Below are 21,913 nucleotides of genomic sequence, written 5' to 3' on the forward strand. Positions count from 1 at the left end.
GGGAGAGGCTTAGAAATAATGACTAAAATGAGACTTTGAGACTCTCTGTGCACTTAAATGATTCATGCTACATCAGTCCCCTGGGAGAGCTGGAAGCCACTAACTTGTTTTAAGAATCAAAGTACATGCAACTATGTGCCAGAAGTCCCCTGGAGATGATAGTGTCAGATTCCCCCAAATGTGTGTGTCTCCTGGGTTGAACTCAAAACCAACCCTCCAAAAGGCTGATCATTTCTTCAAAAAGAACACTAAATGCCTCAAGTCCTTCTAGAAAGTAATGGAGGAAAGGGCCAAGTCATAAATAAATTAACAAATGATGCTTCCTTTCTACAAGAAGGGATAATACAGAATCTGAGAGTTCTACTGATGATGGATACCTAAATGCTGACTAAATAACAGATGATCTCAATAGATGTGCATGTATATGCATAGGGTGTGTGTGTGTGTGTGTGTGTGTGTGTGTGTGTGTTTGCATGGAAGTGTTAAGTGTATGTATACAAGTGAGTATACATGGGGTGCGTGCGTATAGAAGTATGTAAGTAGATGTGGGGGGAGGGCTCGTTGGTGTGGTAGGGAAATAGAGGAAGGAAGTAGGAAGTACAGAGAGAGAGTAAATATAAAACACACTCCTACATGAACTAAAAAGAATCAATGTATTTTAGACCACCACGGAAAAGCTGATTAATACAAGGGGAAACTAATATTTTACATGCTATAAACATCCCCAATACGATAACATTTAATTTAGGTAAGTTCCAACACATCACAAGACAAGGAACACCTTCATGCCGATCATTTAGGAAATTAAGCATCAACCCATACTTTCCCTAACCTAACCCCACTCAGCTCAAGTCCCGGAAGACTCTGACTCAATGCCTGATCCATTCCAACCAAGTCCAGTAATGTATCTGGAGCCCCAGTGACACCAATGGAAGGACTTGGAGAGTGACTCCTGCTACCCTTGGCCTAGTCTGAACTTCTGGGCATGCACGCATGTGTGCACGTGCACACACACATACATACATACACACACACACACACACACACAGAGCAACAGACTTCACCAACCAACCTACCCACCCACCCATGATCACCACATATGACTACTCTCCTGCCTGTTTCACGTATGATTCTGCCTGCTTGGGTCCTTTCATCCTTCCTTCCATCCAATGTTAATAAGAGTATTCTATATACTAGTCACTGGTGATCTCATTTACAGCCCCAGCCAGCCCAGCTGGGACATAAACACCTTGATTAACTCTTACTAATCCCCTTCCCTAAACCTAAATATTGAACCTCGACCCCACATCCCCAGCCCCCAGGCACCTGATTAGTTACTGCTTCAAATTAGAGATGACTGCAAACAGTTCCCACCCACCAACGCAGGGGAAGCCTCTCTGGAGGCTTCAGCTGCCTTGTATAGCCCACTACTCCACTCCCACCACATTCACACATCCCTTCCCCAAGATCCGGTCCCTCACATCAAACACGTTCAGCGGCCTTTCCCTGCCCCCTTGCCAACATGAATTTTACTCCTGACTACCACTCCCACCCCCAGCCCACACGTATATTTACCCTCTAGCTCTGCTCCCATTCATACCTACTGCTACCTCTCCAGCCTAGAATTCTGACAGGCCTTACAGCTAAGACCATACAACAAATATACACGATTATGTTGTTTTGGTCAAAATGTACCAATAATAATATTAATAATATTTGGCATAGAACCAGACTTACAAAGCATTTATTAACACTTTCCTCATTTTCCCACAAATTTGAAATTCCCACCTCTACTACTCTGAAAGTACGACCACAGACCCTCCACTGACATAGGAGAAAGGAGTGCTTTGAACTCCTTTCATATGTACTTATACCCAGATGGGAAATATCCAAGACCAGTTAAGATAGAAGAGCAACTGAGATGGGTGTGTGTCCACCAGCCCCTCCCCACTGTGACTGCTGCAACATGGGATATACCAGAGCGTGGTGAGCCATCACTGTCCAAAGGAAATGTACAAAGACCAACCAAACAAGGGCACTAGGTAGAATCCACGTCCTGTTTCAGCAAGAAGTGTTAATTTACTATATAAGGAGCTGGAAGTGAAGCCCTGGTGTAGAATATGGCAAGATTTGTGTCAGCTTTGCTGAGAACACAGTCTGAGCAAGATGGCAGGTGAGAAGCCCGGTCTCCCTTCCACCGGTACATACCCTGAGCACAGAAAACTGATCCTGGACCCAGACACCACAGCCTGGTGTCTCTACAGACACCATCAAGCTCACAAGCATCAGCCTAGAAGTCTCCATTGTATTATCCTCACCCTTCGCCCTCCCAGCAACTCTCAAAACCTGAAGAGGTTCATGGGGCTTGCCTTTGATCAGCCGCTCAGGTCTCGTCCCAGGTAAGGTCCACATTGCCTGTGCCAAGTGTCCAAAGACAGTAGCGTCGAGAGTGGAAAGCTTGGGCCCCATGATATACTTCTTATCACCTGCAGCAGACAGAGCAGAGAGGTCACTGGGCTGGCCTGCGCCACCCCACATGCTCACAATTCAGCACACTCATTTATATGCTCATTTAACTGTGCATCAAAAGCTTTGCAGAGTAAAAATGCATGCACCCCCTTTTTCTTAAAAAAATTAGAAACAAAAGTAAAGCATTAATTCTGTGATATACCAACCCATACAATAGCAAAACCAAGGCAGTAACTGAGAACATATCAAGATAAGCAGATGAGGGAGCGGGGTTCATGGACAAAAGAGATAACCGATCACCCACAGACCTTTGGAGGCATCTCTTTATCACCAGCTCTAGTGATTAAAGCCTGAGAAGCTTGAGAACCCTGGAAGTTTGCTTAAAATATCTCAAAAGTAACCCAAACCAGGCATAGCCGACATCGGCACTTACTTTATTAAATTAATACATTTCCTCAGGAAAAACGAGAAGCCTAAGCTACTTCAGAAGTTTGGAGGCGAGGTTTTCCCTGATGCCCACATGGTCTTAGCAAGGTTTACACTACTGAGCACCAGCTTCCACAGAAAACACTCCAGAAAGAGAAGCTATAAAATCACTGGCCCAGCCCTGAGATCAAGCTTCCAGACAAGGATATTTCACACCGCTGCTCCCCTCTCTTTTTCCACTACTACTGGCCTAGTCCAGGCCTTGTCACCAGGACTATTTCATCTGACCTATTAAAATTGCCCCAAGTGTGTCTCCTGGGCCACTGTCAGGTGCTGTCACATACAGAGGCTGCATACGTGAAACTGGTCCACCTAGTTCACATCCTGGCATTCACTGTGGGAGCCTGGTCATTACTTAACCTCTCAAAGCCTCAGTTTTTCCATCTGGAAAATGGGGGTTATACTAACGGTGCCCATTTCTTAGGGCTATTGTTAGAATTAAATGGCATAATGCATGTAAAGCGCGTAGCACCACATCTGGGTGACTCAATAAACATTAGCTCTCATGATGATAGACCCTCTGGTTCTCCAGTCCATTCCATACCCCTGAACTTAAATCGCTATGACACTCTTTCTTTATATCACTCCCTTTCACAAATACCTTCAGCAGTTTACGAAATGGGTTATGAAATAAAGCCCAAACTCAACTTGGAATTCTGGGTTCATTATATACTGTGACTCCAAGCCATGTTCTAGCTGTATCTCTCATTCCTCCCTCACCCTCGCAAACCTGGGGAACACCCCCTTTTCCTCAGCACACTTTATGCTTCCCACCGCTACACCTTTGCTCATGCTGTGCTCACCCCTTTCCCTGCCCACTAAAACCTATACGTGCTCTCCACTTCTCTCCATCATAAATTCTATTCATCCTCCGAGATCCAGCTCCAGCCTCCTTTCAAAGCTTTCTTTGTCCGCTCTATCTGATGGCCAACAGTAGCTTTTAGCCCAGGCAGCCCTGTGTTCAAATCTCACTTTTACCCCGATGACCTTATAGGACGTTAAGGCCTCTCATGCGGATTAGCCTCAATTTCTTGAACCATAAAATGGGAAGAATCACTAGTTGTTATTGGGTTGTTTTTCATTAGTTCATTTTATCTTTCCAACTAAATGGCAAGCTCTTTGAAAGTATGGGTAATTCTTATTTTTATTTAACAAATTCTAACACAGTGTTTACTACATGCCAGGCATGGTTCTACATGCTGTACTCTACAGACATTCTCCCATTTTGCTGTTCTTGAGTGCCAAGCTGAGAAAATTAAATATCTCCTGACAATGCATAGACAAGAGGTGGGGAAATGGCTGTAGGTGAGAATGCGAGTTAACAGACCAATGCAAATGACCTGGAGATTGATGACCCTACGGTCATAATCATATTGCAATATACACATATATCAAGTCAACAAGTCGTACACCCCAAACTTACACAATGTTATATGTCAATTATATCTCAACTTTAAAAATATAAAACAATAAAAAGCCCACCAAACGGGGCTGGAGGTGATTTTTTAAAAATAAATTCTACTGTATAATTCCGCAGAGACCAAGGAATACATTACAATCGTCCAATATGCTGAACTTAACCAAACTGTCTTTTCTGGTGAGGACAAGCAAGCCGTCCATGCTCGATCCCTTAGGTGTTTCCCATTATCAGCCAACTTCTCCATCATTTGAGTCTTAACCTGGGATCTAAGCCCACTGCCCAAATAGTGGAAATACAAGGGAAAATACTACCTGGGCAAAACTAACAAAAACGTGGTATATCATTTGTTGCCAAGAGTGTCAGTTACTGCTTAACTGTGCATCCTGCCAGCTCCCTGCCTCTGTCACACTCCTGCTGGCATGAGTGATGCCAGCAGGCAGAGGGCCCCTGGCCCAGAGCTCCGGTGCCATTCTGAAAGGGCAGGAGGGGGTGCCAGCCAGGGACTGTGTTACAGCTCAGCCCATTCAAGCCTGAATGTGGGGAAGCCCACCAAGTGGAAGCCAGGAGACGGTTTTAGGGGCTATTGTAAGAAGGGCTACATACAGTTTCACAGAGAAAATAAGACCGAGGAAACCTTCCTCCTGATCAAAAGGGAAAAAAAGGAAAACTTTGACTGCCTCAAATTGCTAAAAGGAAAGAGTCTATGGGAAATGCCAATGTAAAGTCTATAAATTGTGAAGTCTGCTACAGAACCCAAAGACTTTGGGGCAAGAGAAAAAACATATGTAGAGAAGAAAAAAACAAAAACAAAAACCTTGGGAAACCTAAAAATAATAATATACATAATCATTTGAAACCACACATCAACTACTACCTAGAATATTCAGCCCAAATTTGCTATTGGTCTCAGAACAGTAAAACTGGAAGAACACTTGGTAACAGAACCCAACTAGGAACGCTGGCTGGCACCAGGTCTCCCGACTTCCTGCCCAATGCTCTCTGCTCTGCCTACTGTATCACGTGAATCATTACCTCTGAGATAAAAACCCCTTGGAACAGCAGGAGGTGGAGCTGTGAATGTTTACAAAAAGATGGTTTAGCCAGGAAGGAATACGTAATATGGGGGGGCGGGGAGCAGAAGAACAGAAGTCTTAGGGTTTCTTAAAGGTGCTTGCAAACAAAATTGACAGAATTTAGCATTTGTGGAAATGTTGAATGGTAGATACAAAATTGTTTGTGTATACACACATATAACAGTTATACATTTAAAGAATATAAAAATATCTTGTTATTAAAATATCCTCAGAATACCCAGTGGCAGGAAGCTTTTTTAAAAATATTTTATTTTGAAATAATTTTAGACTCACAGAAAAGTCACAAAAATAGCAGAGTTGCGGTATGTTCTTCAATTAGCTTCTGCTAATACTAACATCTTACATAACTGATACGGAGCTAAGGTCGGGCAGCGGCCACTGGAAAAAGGTTAAAAATCAAGAGACATGGTTATGGGAAAGAAAAGCAGGTTTGTTCAGAATACAGGTATTCCAGGAGGATGGCGAACTTCTCTGTTCAAAGGCCAGCTCTTTGTTCCTAGAACAAGCAGAAGGTTTTATAGGGACATAAGATGAAGGACAAAGGAAAGGGGGACTCGGTCAGGCAGGTCCAAGGGCTGACATCACTTCCTGAGGTCTGGACTGTTTTAAAATGTTACCTGAGGACTCTGGACTCAGACTCGGCCACTGCGGCCTGAGGCTTTATGTGTGTTTCAGTGTCTGAGTGCTGAGGATTAAGAAATTGCCCTTTCCAGGTTAGGATTTTGTTAATTAAATGGATTAATGAGGCATGGTAGTCTTCAGAAAGGGAACAAAACAGAGGTCTTTAGTTAATCAGTGAGGGAGAAACAAAGAGAAAAGAGCTCAGTATCAGAGAAAAGAGCTGAATGTCTGGGTGGATCAAACTGCCAACTGGCTAGATATCAAGCCATTGTGGTTAGTCAAACTGCAAACAACCTAAGTCTAATTACGTTATTGATTTACCGAATTTCACCCTTACATAACCACAGTACATTTCTCAAAATTAAGAAATTAACGGTAATATAATACCATTAACTGCACTATAGACTTCATTCAAATTTTATTAGTTTTTCAACTAATGTCCTTTTCTGTTCCTGGATCCAATCTAGGATCTCACAATGCATTAGTTGTCGTGTCTCCTTAGTCTTCTCAACCTCTGAAAACTGCTCAGTCTTTCCTTGTCTTTCAATAACCTTGATACTTTTAAAGAATACAGATCAGTTATTTTGTAAAATGTTCATCATTCTGGGTTTGTCTAAGGTTTTTATGATTAGATTAGGTAACGTATTTTTGGCGAGAACACTACAGAACAAATATGTACCCTTTTGTGATGGTTACTTTTATGTGTCAACTTGACTAGGCCATGGAGTGCTAAGTTATTTGGTCAAACATTATTCTGAGTGTTTTTGTAGGGTGTCCTTGAATGAGATTAACATTTAAGTGGTAGACTGATTAATGCAGTGGGGGGGAGGGGGGGGCCGGGGGCTCATCCAATCAGTTGAAGGCCTTAATGGAACAAAAAGGCTGACTTCCCTAAGAGAGAATCCCTCCTGCCTGACTGCTTTCAAATGAGGCTGTGGGCTTTTTCCTGCCTTCAGACTCCAACTGAAACATTGGCTCTTCCTGGGTTCGATCCTGCTGGCCTTCAGACTCGAATGACACCTTCAACTCTCCTGGGTCTCCAGGTGGCCAACTCACCCTGCAGATCTTCAGACTTGTCGGCCTCCATAATTGCATGAGCCAATTCCTTATAGTAAATCTTTATACTAAAAAATATTTTTTTCATGCACCCTATTGGTTTGTTTCTCTGGGGATCCCTGACTAATATACCTTCTCAGGGCATCATATCAGAGGATCTATCATGGCCATGTCTTATCACTGGAGATGTTCACCTTGACCATGTGTTAAAAGGGAGTATCTGTAAGGTGTCTTCACTGCAATGGTACTAGTTTTCCTTTTGCAATTAACAATCTTGGGAGAGATATTTTGAGACTATATAAATACCCCGTTTCTCCATAAACTTTGGCCCTTTGATTTTAGCATCCATTGGTGGATGATATCTGAAACAATAACTACTGTGGTGTTTGCCTAATCAGTACTTTCTATTTCTCTTGTTCCTTCTACACGTCCTGATTAGAATTCTACTGTTCCCTTCATCTTTCATTTACTAATGTATTCAATTATTTATTTAGGTAGGCATGCACTCATGCATAATTATTTTATTTTATGGCTTATAATCCAGTACTCTCATTATTTATTTTGTGCTCAAACTGTTCCAGCTTTGGCCTTTTGGACCTTGGCAGGAAGTGGTAAGAGGGAACTTGAATTTAGATTCGATTCTGCTTAGAGATGAGGCCAAGCTGAAATCTCAAGTCTGCAGCACTCCCAGGTTTCACTAAGTGATCGCAGATCTCACAACCAGAGGGTTTTAACAAAAATGAAACCCTTAGGGCACTTCTGAAGGGCAGTGAGGGAGCAGGCTGGGGTGATGAGGTAACCCAAGCTTCCTTTTCACTACCTGAACTACACCATTGGCTTCAGTAGGGATGGACAGAGATGCTGAGATAGCTGAGCACCTACAACTCCCTGGCAGCCTCCAGGTTGGAAGTGTGGACCAGAACCATTGGTGAGGCCAAAAGAAGGTCGAACATACTGGAAACCCTAGGAGGTGAGGAACCCAGGGTACGTCAGACTCCCTGAGGGGTACTGCACCAGAGCCCAGCTGCCAAGCATCTGGGATATCTCTGAGTGAGCAGAGCCCTCCTGACTGTGAGGGTGGGCCCACACTGTGACAGGGTGTGGAGCATACCCAGCAAATGAAGGCAGGGTGACTTCATGTGCACAGATCTCCGTGGCTGGATCTCCACATAGCCACCAGGGATCAGAGATCAGTGAGGAAATGCAAGGACAATGACCAAGCAGCTAGAGGGAAGGGACCATGTGGACCTGGAGGAGAGCCCAGGGCAGAAGGTGGCACCACTGAAGGCAGGGAAACAATAGCTGGTCCTGGGTGTTTCTAGAAGCTGATCCTACCTCTCCTGGGAGGTTTGGGCAGCTCCTCTTCATAAGAAAGGTCATGTTGTAGATGCAGGAACCATTGGGGCATCCACGGATGACCAAAAATTGAGTGGGGGGAGTACTAAGTCATGAATAACAAGAATATTCTGGGTCCTGAAGGATATTTACTCTTTGTACCTCAGATTTGATCTCACTGTGATTGGACTTTATCATAGCATTGGTCAAAACCTGAAGTGACCCCATGAACCCGAAGCTGCTTATCCTGACCTCCACACCTGGTTTCTGGCCCTTCCCACATGGTCTCCCACTTCTCCTATCATGAGCCACAACACACGAGGACCAGGAGAAACCAGGATGCAACACAGGTGAGAGTATGTGGAAGAAGACTGAACAAGTCAGCTCGGGCCCTCGCCTTTATTACCGGCTCTTCACCCCCATTAGGACTGCCAGGGGATGGCTGCGAAATAAAAGGGAAGGGTGAACATGAAGGGCAAAGCCACACAGTTATTCAGGGAGAACTAAGGCAACATGGAGTCTGAGAAAAATGACCAGAATCCAAGCCTGAAGATTCAAGCCAAAATGAGAGAACAAGCTGCAGAGTTGAAGCAAGCTGAGAATGGTGAGCAGGGGAGCCAAGGGAAGAGGAGGAGACAGGGAGAGAGCAATATGGGTCTTAAAAGTCCCACGAGGGGGTAGGACCACGTAGTAGCACAACTGAAGAAACACGCCTGGTCCTAGACTGCCTGCTGCCTGGCTCTCAGCCTCCTCCTTGGGGAGGGTATGTGCGAGCTAACAGCAGATAACTCTGTCCAGGCTCAGGAAGGACCAGCCAAATGTCCTACTTAGTCAAACATGGTGGGTGCTCATCCCACTGCTATCCCTCATCCCATCCGCCCTATCCCAAATAATTTCCATTTATCTAACCTAACCCTCCCCTCGAGACTCAGATTACGTTCTCCTTCCTCCACTCCGAGAAGGCTACCCACACTGTCCACTAGTACCTCTCATTGCTCACTGCTCTGCTATGTATACCTGCCTAGAGCATGGCTGCTCAAAGAACGGTCTGGGATCCGCAGCAGCAGCATCACAAATTCTCAGGTGCCACCTACTGAATCAGGATGTCTAAGGGTGGGACTAGAGAATGTTTTTAACAAACTTTACAGGCAAAGGCATAAAAATCACCTGGAAAGCCTGCGGTTCTTGGACCACTCGTTGAGTAGCACTGTTCCAGGTGATTCTTGTGCACATTACAGTTTAAGAAGTATTTACCATGTTTCCCCAAAAATAAGACCTAGCCAGACAATCAGCTCTAATGCGTCTTTTGGAGCAAAAGTTAATATAAGACCCGGTATTATATTATATATTATATTATATTATATTATATTATATTATATTATATTATATTATATTATATTTATTATATTTATTATATTATATTATAATACCGGGTCTTATAGTAAAATAAGACCAGGTCTTATATTACTTTTTGCTCCAAAAGATGCATTAGGGCTGATTGTGCAGCTAGGTCTTATTTTGGGGGAAACACGGTATCTAGACTAGAATAGATAAGCAGTCTTACAATTGAGCATTCATCATAATCACCTGGAGAGCTTTTTCAAAACACTGATTGATGCCTCCACACCTACAGAGTTTTTGAGTCAGTAGTTATGGAGTGCGACCCAGGAATTTGCATTTCTAACAAGATCTCAGGTAATGCTGCTGCTGCTGTCCAGGGACCAAATTTGAGAACCACTAACCTACATCACTCATTATGTAATTAACACGTGCCATCTCATGATTTTATTTACGTGTATGTCCTATCTCCTCACTTAGTTTCTGAGCTCCTTGAGGGCAAGTAACCTTCTGTTTTACTTTCCTGTCCATCTGGCACCTATCACAGTAGAAACCATCAATGAAGGTGATGATAGCCTTAATTATGTTTGATCTCTGTCCTTCCTTAGAATGAAGAGCTACTGTAAGGATTAAAAGATATAATAATGTGAAAGTATTTCGCCAACTGGAAGGTACTATTCTAACATAAGGAATTATTTTATACTCATAGCCAACAATCAGAACAAGTACTACCTATGGACAGAATCAGTCCAACATCTCTCTCAGTATAGAAACCCCTTTTCCCATTTCCCTACCACAAATTCCTCAACGCCAACCCTGCTAGGAACTTCTCCATCACTCCTTGGGCAGGGCAAACTAGTCTATAGTTAGATAAGTCCTTATGTTGAGACAAAATATTTCTCCTTAGAACCTCCATCATTGATCCCCGCTCTTTCCTCTGGAATCATACAAAGAATTTACGGCTATATTTATTCTACCCATTCCTAGGAAAGTAAGTCTCCATTAACATCCTTCTAAGTAAAAGGTGATTACTTGTCTTCACATATATTATTGCAGAATAGTGAGTAGAAAGTTTATTTCACAACATTGGAAACTGCTACAGAAATGAATCTCTGAATAGCATCTGCTTCCTCTTTCAATAATTCTGTTCCCAGTTTCCACTATCAGCCCCACTTCTGCCATTTAGCTAAATTTCCAAGTGCTCTAAGTGCCAAAAGATTTAAAAAAAAGAAAAAAATAGCTTTGCTAGAAAATATAAGTTCAAGAAAGAAATTAAAGAGAATAGTTGAAATATGTTCAAGCACTCACTTTCCTAGTCTAAGAAATAGAGCAATGGCGTAGTTCACCTACACAGAGTTCCCTATTCTTGAGCACTGCTATGAATTATAAGCACATGATTACAGTGAAGTCAATGTAGACACCATTCATATCTCTAACTGTCCCTCTCTCACCTTTAATTAACTGGGTATTTAAGGAAAATTAAGAAACGAAGATTTTGAGTACTTTCCCCATGCACAGCACAGGTCATAGTAATCTTACCAGCCAGCCTTCAAAGAACACACTTGTTAAGCTCTTTTTCTACATGTGAATCTCCCAAAGGGAAAAATAAAATCTACTTTCTGTTCTCACACTCCTGATCAGACTCATTGTCAGAAATATGACAGGCCACTTCCTTTAAAGAGCTCTTATTCATATTAACAGCATACTCTAAAATTACCGAGTATGGGATTCTTTCAGCTATGGCGGGGAAGGGATGGCTATCTTATATGTGAGGTTATTGACGGCCCTTATGGGTAAATGTCAGAATTAAAATCGTCAACTTTGACAACTTTCTGATACCTACTAGTTGCACCAATTGGCTCACACTCTGGGAAAAGAAAAAAGTAGGGGAGGGGAGCACACCAGAAGAAGCCCCTAAATTTAATCTCTCCTCAGATTTCATTATGTTAAGCAACTAGACATTCCTGCAGTTATCCATAAGTTTCTCTGAAAGAACACACAAGAGAATTTTTTTCAGCTTGTATGAACTATCTTGACCCATTTCCCACTGACCACCAAGACCAATCACCTCACCTCCTCTTCCTAATCTTCTCTCTGCTCACATCCTGGCTCTTAAAATCCCCTACGATGAGATGAGACGAAGAAATACGCACATTCCCCACTACAGGGAGGGGGCTGCACTTGCTCTTCTGTACATGAGTCCTCTTAAGCCTTCGGAACTCCACACGCTCAAAGCCTCCATGGCATATAATTTTAGAAACCTGGAAGGATTTGCACCAGTTGCAGAAAAGCTTTACACAAGGGAAATCTAGATTAGGAAAGTATTCTTCAGGAGGAGGTAAATGCCTGCTCAGACTCACTTATTATTATAATTTAATATCATTAAACAGCAGCTCCTGACAGTCGTAAAGAACTACAACTAACATCTCAAACGATGATGCAGTGTTACTGACTCACTGGTGATCAGTGTATCTCTCTTCTTGAAGTTGCTGCAATAGCTACTTCTGAGTCTAACTACATATTTGACTGAAATGGCAAGATTTGAGGGGTATAAAAGTTATATGGGGTTCCCCAGTTTCACTTTCCCAAATACACTTTCTGAGGGTAAAGAATATAAAGCACTCAACTCAAACTACATACCAGGAGTTTTCCCCTTAATTTTATTTCCATCTTGGCTGCCTTGTATGTGGGCAAACAGAGGAACCAGCTGTTTTGTCTCTTTATTCAATAAAGAGTATCTGGTAGCCCCCAAAGTCGGGTTTAGTTAATGAAACAACACATCACACAGAACTCAATGTTATGTTGAAATTTAAGTTCAAATACTTTTTTAAGGAGCTTATCCTTCTTTTAAGAAAGCTGAAAGTAATAGATTCTAATGGGAGGTTTCGCGTTTGGCCATCAGGGCCATGCAAGCAGAATCCACATTCCCAAAGGACATTTATTTTATGGATGCCAGAATCCTCAACCACTTTGAAATAGCTGAGCAATCACCAAAAACTGGTAAAGATTTTTAACCACAAGAACTCTTTAGGACCTGCCCAGAGTAATGGACCTTCCTTACTCAATAGGCACAGTTCCCTCGGGATGAACTCAAATGGCTATGGATCTCATCTTTAAAAACGAGTATGCTGCAGATCGCATCAAAATTCTGTGTGATGCTTCTTTTCAAGTGCAGGACTTTATCTTTTTATCTCCTACTCTGTGGGAGGCCTATTACTTCCCTACTGAACACTCTTGTCCATGTATCCTGACCAATAAATGGTTAAGAATGTCCCATATAACTCTCCCCCTCGGTGCAGACTATTTCCTCAAAGATCAGTGAATCCAAAGCAGAAACCTCCTGTGTGCCAAGCTCTTTAATCTTGGAATAGATCCAGGTTTCTTCACAGCCAAGATGAGACTATTCCTGCTAGAATCAGAATAGGTAATAATAATACTTGTCTCTTGAGAGACTTAAAGATAAGATTCTACTTCTAAATGATGTAAAAACTTTTATCTAAATAACTTGAGGCAACTGAGATCTGGTGCCTGGCACTCACCATAGTAGGCTAAGCACTCTTTCCTCTGCTGACAACCTGGCGTTACTCCACAACTCAACAGCAACTGAAAGAGACACCTACTGGGATTAATGGGATTGAAGCTTTATGTAGGTATATTAAATACTGCTAGTTGCATAACAAATTACCCCAAAACTTAGCAGTTTAAAACAATAGACATTTATTACCTCATAGCTTCTGTAGGTCAAGAATCTATGCCTCTGGGTCAGGGTCTCTACCAGGCTGCAATCAACATGTCACCCAGAGTTGTAGTTACCTCAAGGCTTGACTCTGGGAGGATCTGTTTCCAAACTCATTCACATGGCTAATGGGCTTCATGTCCTCATAGGCTCTTGACCAGAGATACTAGTTCCTTGCCAAGTGGACTTCTCCATAGAGCAGCACACAACAGAGCTGGCTTCTATCAGAGCATATGAATAAGAGAGCAGGAGAGAGAGGATGCCCAAGATGGAAGCTACTGTCTTTTTGTAACTTAACCTTGAAAGGGACATCCCCTTGCTCTGCCTTATTCTATTTGTTAGAAGCAAATTAGTATGTCCCACCTACACTCAACGGGAGGGGATTATACAGGAGGATGAACACTGAGAGGTAGGGGTCACTGGTGGCTATCTTGGAGGCTATAGGAGGGAAACATCAGAGCTACATTCAAAAGTACTTGGGAGATTAAATATCATGACATCTGTAATTTACTTGATATTTTCACACACATACACCCCAAAAAACACAGTTGAAACAAATGTGACAAAATGTTAACAACTATTAAATCAAGGTAATGGTTATAAAGATGTCCGTTGGACTACTAGTCTACTTTTCTGTGTGTTTGAAAAATTTCATAATACAAAATCAAAACCACCTGATCTTGTTCACTAACAATGCTAAATCTTAAATTATAACATTTGGCAGACGACCCCCAATGTTTAAATGGGCAATGCTAAATGACCTTCAGCAGGTAAATGAACTCAGCCATTGGGGGCTTACTAGTACCTAGATGCCCTGACAGTCTCATCAGAATGGTTCTCTTGTGATTTTGTCTAAGTTGTAAAATCAGTGAAGAAAGAAATCACACTCGACGATGAGCTCCACTTGAGCACTCAACCTGTATCCCCCAGTACCCAGCCAGAGCCAGGCACACAGTCGATGCTCAATAAATATATTTTTCTGTGAATGGCAACAATTTTATAATACCTTGCCCCTAAATCTTTAAGACAAAATGATCCCTCCCAATACTTGATGGCATAGAACTCTAGAATGTAGAACTCTGGGGACTCATCCAAGGACTTCTATAGGTACCTGAGCTGATAGTTCAGAACAACTGTTTTGGCCCTGCCCCATACTGCTATAGCTCACTTTCCATGGAGGCAAGATGGCCTTCTAACCAGGCAGCACAACAAGTCAGTCAGGTCTGTAAGTTCTCATGAGAGAATATCCAAGGCTGGACCACCTGGTGTCTAATTCAAGGAGAATTCTCTTTAACCAACAACATGGAACAGCTATAGCTCTAGTAGTCACCAAAGAATTAAATGTAAAACAGCTGATTCAGGACTAGCCAAAGCTTGCCCTCAACCCTTCTCTGCAGAAAATAACATATTAGAAAGTGGGTCTAAAAGGTGCCTATGCTATGGTTGTAGGGCAAGTTATCAAAACCTCTAGGATCTCTAAGCTCTACCCCATAATAAATTATATCAGAAAATAAGATATAGTAACTATATTAAAATAGGTCCCAAAACAAATGTCTTTGGAGCTGCAATTCAATGTTAAACCTTGAGCTTTCATTAAGAAATTTTTTCATAAATATTTATATTCAAAAACACTGTCCACAAGGGAACCCAATCTCCCTTATGTAACATCCATGGAAGAATCTCTTCCTAGAATTCAGGACCAAGAAAAAATTTGTCTCAATTGAAGAACTTGTGTGTTTCCTTTTTCTAGAAAATAAACATAAACCTGCCCCATACATTTCCCTTTTCATCTTGGTAACGAAAGAACTCAAGTTAAATTGTGCCCAAGTCCAGAAATAAACTCATTCCAAGAACATGATTTTTTTCTAATTGGTTTCTGAAAGTTTTGTATTAATGTTGAATATATTATATTGTCCTGCCTTATATGTGGATTTCCTGAAATTCCTTTTCTAAGTTAGTATTCATTCAGCAAATCATTATTGAGTGCCTACTATCATATTTACCAGGCGTGTTAGGTGCCAGGGTGAGAGGGAAGCCAGTCCCCGGGTAAGACTGAGGGAAGTGGGGGGGGGGGTGGGGGAGAACAGGAAGAGCCGAGACAAGTACAGTGTAGTGCTTCCATGATGGAAGTATGCAGAAAATGAAACAGAATAGAAAAACACTCGGCATAGGTAGCCCCATGGGGTTGGAGGAGGTTGGGGAGAACATTCAGAAAGTTTTTAAGCAAATGGAAAGAAGTCTTGAGAATCTGTCAAATCAAGCAGGGCAAGGAAACAGCTCATATGAAAGCATGAAGCTGCAAAACAGCACAGTGGGCTTCAGGGATCCAAGGGTAACTAGGTGTGGTAGGAATCAAGGTGCGTCTGGGGGAGAAGGAGGAGGTGAGGAGCGAGATGTGAGTAGAATTCAGATTGTGAAGAAAAGGAGTTTGGATTTTAGTCTAAAAGAATTGGAAGCCTAAAGTCCTGATTGACATTTTAGATGAACCACTCTACTGGAATTATAAAGCAAAACTGGAAGTTGGGACACCAGCTAAAAAGCTGTGGCAAAATCCAAACAAGACACATTGGGTGCCTCTGCTATGGCTACGGGGCAGAAAGGAGGGAGGAGATTAAGGAATTGGGTGGAGGGCACCCCGATGATGAATTATCTCCATTCCTTCGGTAAGCAAGCCCTTATTGAGCATCCGGCTCTGAAGACAGACTCTTGGGTCCAAGCTTGACCCCGCCATTCATTAGCTATGTGATCTCTGGTAAGTTAACCACTATGTACCTCAGCTGCCTCATTTACAACCAGGCATAGTAATACCAATGATAATAATAATAAAAATAAAAATACCTCATGTGGCTTTGGTGAGAATGAATGAGAATAGTTTATATCATTTAATTCTCCAAAACCTTATAAGTATTTTATTATTCCATGAGGAAATACATATATGTACATATTATATAAACGTATATAGTAGGTATTTTACATTACATATTATACATATATCATATATGTGTGATACATTATTATATTATATTACATTATATATTATAATGTATATTATAATGTATATATATATATATTATATTACATTAGGTTGGTGCAAAAGTAATTGAAGTTTTTCCAATTATTTTTAACCTTTTAAACCGCAATCACTTTTGCACCAACCTAATACATAATTAATGTATAATGTACATCCTGTATATTATTATGAAAGTATGTATTATATTACCATATGAGAGTATTATATTACTATTTGCAAAGACACATTGGAAATGCTCCATAAATGTCCACTCCTATCAATATTATTTTGATTATATGCAAGACACAGCTCTGGGTGCTTGGGATACAGGGACTAACAGAACAAACAAGGTTCTGCTCTCATGGAGTTTACATCACACGGGGAGATGATAAACAAGTCAACCAATCAATCAATAAAAAAAGCATTAGCTGGTGATAAGTTCTATGCAGAGAATTAAAGTAAGGTGATATGATAGAGGGTTACTGACAGCTACGTTAGACTGGGTGGAAAGGGGAGGCCTCTCTGTGGAGGTGATATTTACACAGAGATATGAATGTCAAGAAGGATCTAGCAATGCAAAGATCGTGAGGATAAGAATTTAAGGCAGGGGAAACAGCTACGACAACTGCCCTATGGTCAGAATAAGCTTGGTGGGTTTGTGAAGCAGAGAAGGTGGCTGGCATATTATGAGCAAGGGCTGAGAGCTAAGAAATGAGATTGGAAAAAAGGCAGGACCCAAGCAGGATAGGGCTTTGAAAGCCCGGTGGAAGATAACTGAGGAGGAGCAATCTAGAATGACTGGTGACATCCACCTTGAATGACTGAATGAAGAATGTGCCATTTACCTGAAGAGGTCACAGAAAGGTATGTTGGTTTGGTGGGAGGATGAGTTGCATTTGGGAATGTGCTGAATTTGAGGTGGCTATGCGACATCTAAGTGAAAATATAGAAAACAGCTGGATTCAGGAGATGAATAGAGGGCAGGGTATGGAATCCTGGGAATCATCAATAGTTAAGAAATCTGAAAAGGAGCAGGTCAGAGATGGTTACTTGTCAAATAAGTGAAAGGCTGAAAAATATTCAGCAATACCTTCTGGCTTCTGCTAGACCACTTACGTCTGGATGGATCTAAGCTCCACCATTTATTAGCTGAATGTCCCTGGACAAGTTACCTTCAGGCCTACTGTCGTGCGGGAGACCCTGCTTGCTGCGCCATTTGTCGTGCGGGGCGGCCTGCGGGGTCTCTGCTCCCGCTCCCCATACAAGAACGCAGGATATGGTGAGGCCAAAATGGAACACCCACGGAGCCATAGATGAGGGAGTCATACCACTATATTCTCTCTGGCGGCACTATACTCTCACTGGAGGCTGGATCCACACTGTCCGCAAACCGCCATCCACACTTGCCAGCCCAGCCGCCATCTTCTTGCTAGCCCCCGTTCTTCCTCTTTTCCTCTCTCTCTCTCTCTGCTAGAGTAGCCACAGCAGTTATATTAGTGGCCAATGGCTCACTGGTTACAGCTGACGGCCAACTAGCCACAGCTGATGGCCATGCAATCACAGTTGGCCATTTACTACCTGAGCCAACACCTTTCTATGTGAGGCCGAGAGCCTGGAAACTACTTTCTGGGGCTCTGCCCCCACACCTACATTTCCTCAGGGGGTGCCTAGGAATCTGTAAAGTTGAAGATGGGGGACAGAAAGCCTGAATCCTTTGTACTCAACACACCCAAGAAACCTTATTTCCATTAGCCGCACATCAGGGAAGAGAGACTCCTCGAAGTCTCTCCTTTGGGGGGAAGCTTCCTACTTCCAAAAGGTCAAAATAAAAAACTGAAATAAATGGCTTTTAAATGAACCTGGTGATAAAGGTGTTATTTATTCTTTCATGAGCAATTCAGGGACAGGGTGGGAATAGGGCCTAGGAGTCAGGATGTGGTGGCTCAAGGAGTAAATGGGGTGCAGGTGAAGAGTGTGACCATTGCTACCTTTCAAATAAGCTTATGTGTGAATGGACGGCAAGAGATAGGATAGAATTGTAGGGTTATTTTTAAAGATGGGGAAGACTTATTACACAGTAAGTAGAAGGAGCCTGTAAAGAAACAAGGGTTGAAGACAAGAAAAAGAATTTGAACTCTAGCCCCTGAAGAGAGGAGTGGGTGGAGGGGTTGGAATTCAACAGTGAAGCCGGGGGCTGACCAGGCCTGGCCTGACCAGGGCTGGCCGGAGCCCTGCTGGAGGAGGAAGGTGAAGGACTGATTCAAGGGATGGAGGGTACTGGGCAAGAGAATAGCTTCCATGATGGATCTCAGGCTTGGCTGAGTGTGAGGAAAGTCAATATAGGAAGGGGCTAATAAAATGACAGAGTGGGGGCAAGACTCGCAAGAAAGAAGCTCAAGGTGTGGAAGCAGTGAGTGGTCAAGCATGGGAGTGAGCTAACAGGCAGCACGCTGGCTGGCTGAGGTCCTGGTCAGAAGTCGGACAGTCCCAGGTGCTTTCTGAGTTCAGAGCTGCCCTATGGCAGAAGATAGCACAATGGAAGGAGCAGAGGTCACTGTAGGGTTGGGGTTCAGAGCTGTGAGGTATTGGCCAAAAGGTCCACACAAGCACTGTGGATGCCTACAGTGGGGTCAGGTCTGAAGAGGACGACCAAGAGTCAGACTGTCCATCCACATAAATCTTTAAGATTCCAAGTAAGACAGAAAATATTTGACTCAGACATCACTTAGACTATATCGCTGAGCTATAACTAGATCAATTACCTTTTAAAGACAATCTCAAGATTTGATAGAAAAAATGGATAATACATTAAGTCAGTTGTTTGGTCCTCAATGAACCCAAAAGCATATTTATTTAAATGATTAGATTTGTATTAAAAAGACTATAATCAACATTTAAAAATTGAAAAGAATTTTGATAGAAAAATGGATAAAGGATTGGAACAACTAATTCACATAAGAGACATAATTAGGAAAAATCAAAAGAAAAAAATGTTTCTTACAAGTGATTAAAGAATCAGAAAACAGAATAACCTTAAGATAATAGCTTATAATGAATAAAGTGATAAACCATTCTTCAGTAATAAGACCTGTTACTGGTAAGCCTTCAGTGAAACTGGTACCTCAGTTTTTTTATGGAAATCTCTACTTCTCTTTTGGAAAACACTATGGCAATGACTAAGAACAGGCCTAACAATGTTCACAATCATTCACCCAGTAATTTCACTCCAATAAGTTTATCTCAAGTAAAGAATTCCTCAGATGTAAATCATGAAGATATTTAATTTAGAATTATCTATAAAAAAGAATAGGGCCAAATTTAAGGGAATTAATACTTTCCAACACAATAAAATATTATGCATCTATTAGAGGAGACAAATTTTTTAAAGATGCCAAACAGAAAAGTGTTTAGAGTTTGCTTTAAAAAATGAACAGAATACAAAGAGATGTGTACCTCAGAAACTAAATTTCAGTGAAAATATGCATGTGGAAGATACAGGGAAACAGAAAATAGTTACTGAGTTAGGTGATAGAATGATGGGAGATATCTAAATTCTTTTCAGTTTTTAAATGTTGATTATAGTCTTTTTAATACAAATTGAATCATTTAAATAAGGAAAATATGCTGTTGGGTTCATCAAGGACCAAACAACTGACTTAATGTATTAGGATATGTCAGGTCATTATTTATCTATAATTCCTCCCTGAGCTAGGCAATGAATTTTATCCCAACAAATCAGCCAACAGAACACAAATGGAGAGGGCTTCCATACCTGGCAACACCAAGAAAGCACTGAGCCTTCTCACTCTAGATTATTCTAATACATAGACACCTAAAGGATATGTACTGATAAAGATTTAAAAACCTATTGTCTTGCGCAAAAAAAAAAAGAGAGAGAGAAATAAAAACCTATTGTCTACATGGTGCTATCCTGTGAATTTTTCTTTCTTTTCTTTTCTTTTTTTTTTTTAAGTAAATTTATTGGGGTGACAATGGTTAGTAAAATTACATAGGTTTCAAGTCAAACCCACAATGAGATACCACCTCACACCTGCTAGATTGGTTATCATCAAGGCAAATAATAACAAGTGTCGGAGAGGCTGTGGAGAAAAAGGAACTTCCTTTTATTCTAATCATTCAGAAATCGGAACCCTGAAAATGTAAACACAAAGTCAAAGTCACTATTCTCAGAGGAAGAAACAGCTAGAATACCCCCAGGATAAAGTGGAAACCAGATCACTTCTGTCAGAATTATACCAACCAATTTGTGTTATTAAATAAGCCACAAAGATTTGAAGAACTCCGTACTGATTAGCATTTTATTCAACTTAAAGTAACTTTTATTTTTGTATAAATAATCAACATTTTTACAAATTGAGAGAGCAACAATGAAATTGGAAAAGAAATGAGCCACAACTGGCCCACAACTGCCTAGTCCCCATAAGGCTACAAACACTTTATAAGAGCAGGTCCTAGCCCCACCAATCCATGGCTACATGAGGATATCCAGGTCCCCAGGCCATCCATTCCTCCCAGGGAAATCTGGAATGGAGAGGATGCTTGAAAAGAAGAGTTGGTGCTTTCTGCGTATCTGATCTAATGGTCCTCCATTAGTGAGCAGCAAGCAATTTAGAGTTACTGAATAACACGTAAAGACCTTGCGGAGTAAATCACTTCCACTTCAGCCGGTGAGTACAGGACTCCAGTATGGAACTGTAGAAAGCCTAGGCTCTCACCAGAACCCAATCAATAGAGGTAAAAATAGAATTTATGGTTTCCTAGTCAAATTATTCCATCCTTGTATGTGATTTTAACAAACCACCAATGCAAACACACAGAAGTTGTACTGGAGCAAAAGAAAAGAGTTGTCGTTAGCTGAGCGGCCTGAGACCCAGTCCCGGCCTCTCTGACTCTCACGTGACGTTCTCATCCATAAATTCACTAGCTCTCAGGGTTGCTGTGAGACTGCAACATCTCAAGATGCTGTTAAAAATAGAGTTTAAACATTATCCACACAAAATATCTGCAGTCGACATTCTAGGGTTTTTGACATGGAAAGAAAGAAGGACTGGGCTAAGTACCACACAGACAGACGCAACCAGAGTCACCCTCTTGACAAAACTGTGAAGTTGGCCCGGTTTGTTCTGAATCTTATCACCTCCTTAATAAAAGACTACAATTTTCTCCCTTTCATACCTGCCCAAACCAAGGAACTGTCTCCTCTTGTGGCCCCTTCCATGGCTCTTCACACACACTGTCCTCCTCCCAGCACCCAGGCCGGCTCTTCCATCTTCACCCCCTGCCCTATGTTGATTACAAACATATTCAAATCACCTGCTGAGTTTAAA

General features: G+C 41.8%; 1 protein-coding gene across 3 annotated transcripts in view; it reads right to left on the reverse strand.

Annotated features, from left to right (window-relative positions):
- Window positions 1-21,913, reverse strand: part of FAXC (failed axon connections homolog, metaxin like GST domain containing) — a 73,713-nt gene that overhangs the window by 14,036 nt on the left and 37,764 nt on the right. For all 3 annotated transcript variants that reach the window (XM_019743398.2, XM_019743397.2, XM_019743400.2), the window contains one exon: window positions 2,370-2,486. In XM_019743398.2, the coding sequence (XP_019598957.1) occupies window positions 2,370-2,486 (117 nt within the window). The remainder of the gene's footprint in view (window positions 1-2,369; window positions 2,487-21,913) is intronic.

Source organism: Rhinolophus sinicus, linkage group LG05 (assembly GCF_036562045.2).
Source record: "Rhinolophus sinicus isolate RSC01 linkage group LG05, ASM3656204v1, whole genome shotgun sequence".
NCBI lineage: Eukaryota > Metazoa > Chordata > Mammalia > Chiroptera > Rhinolophidae > Rhinolophus > Rhinolophus sinicus.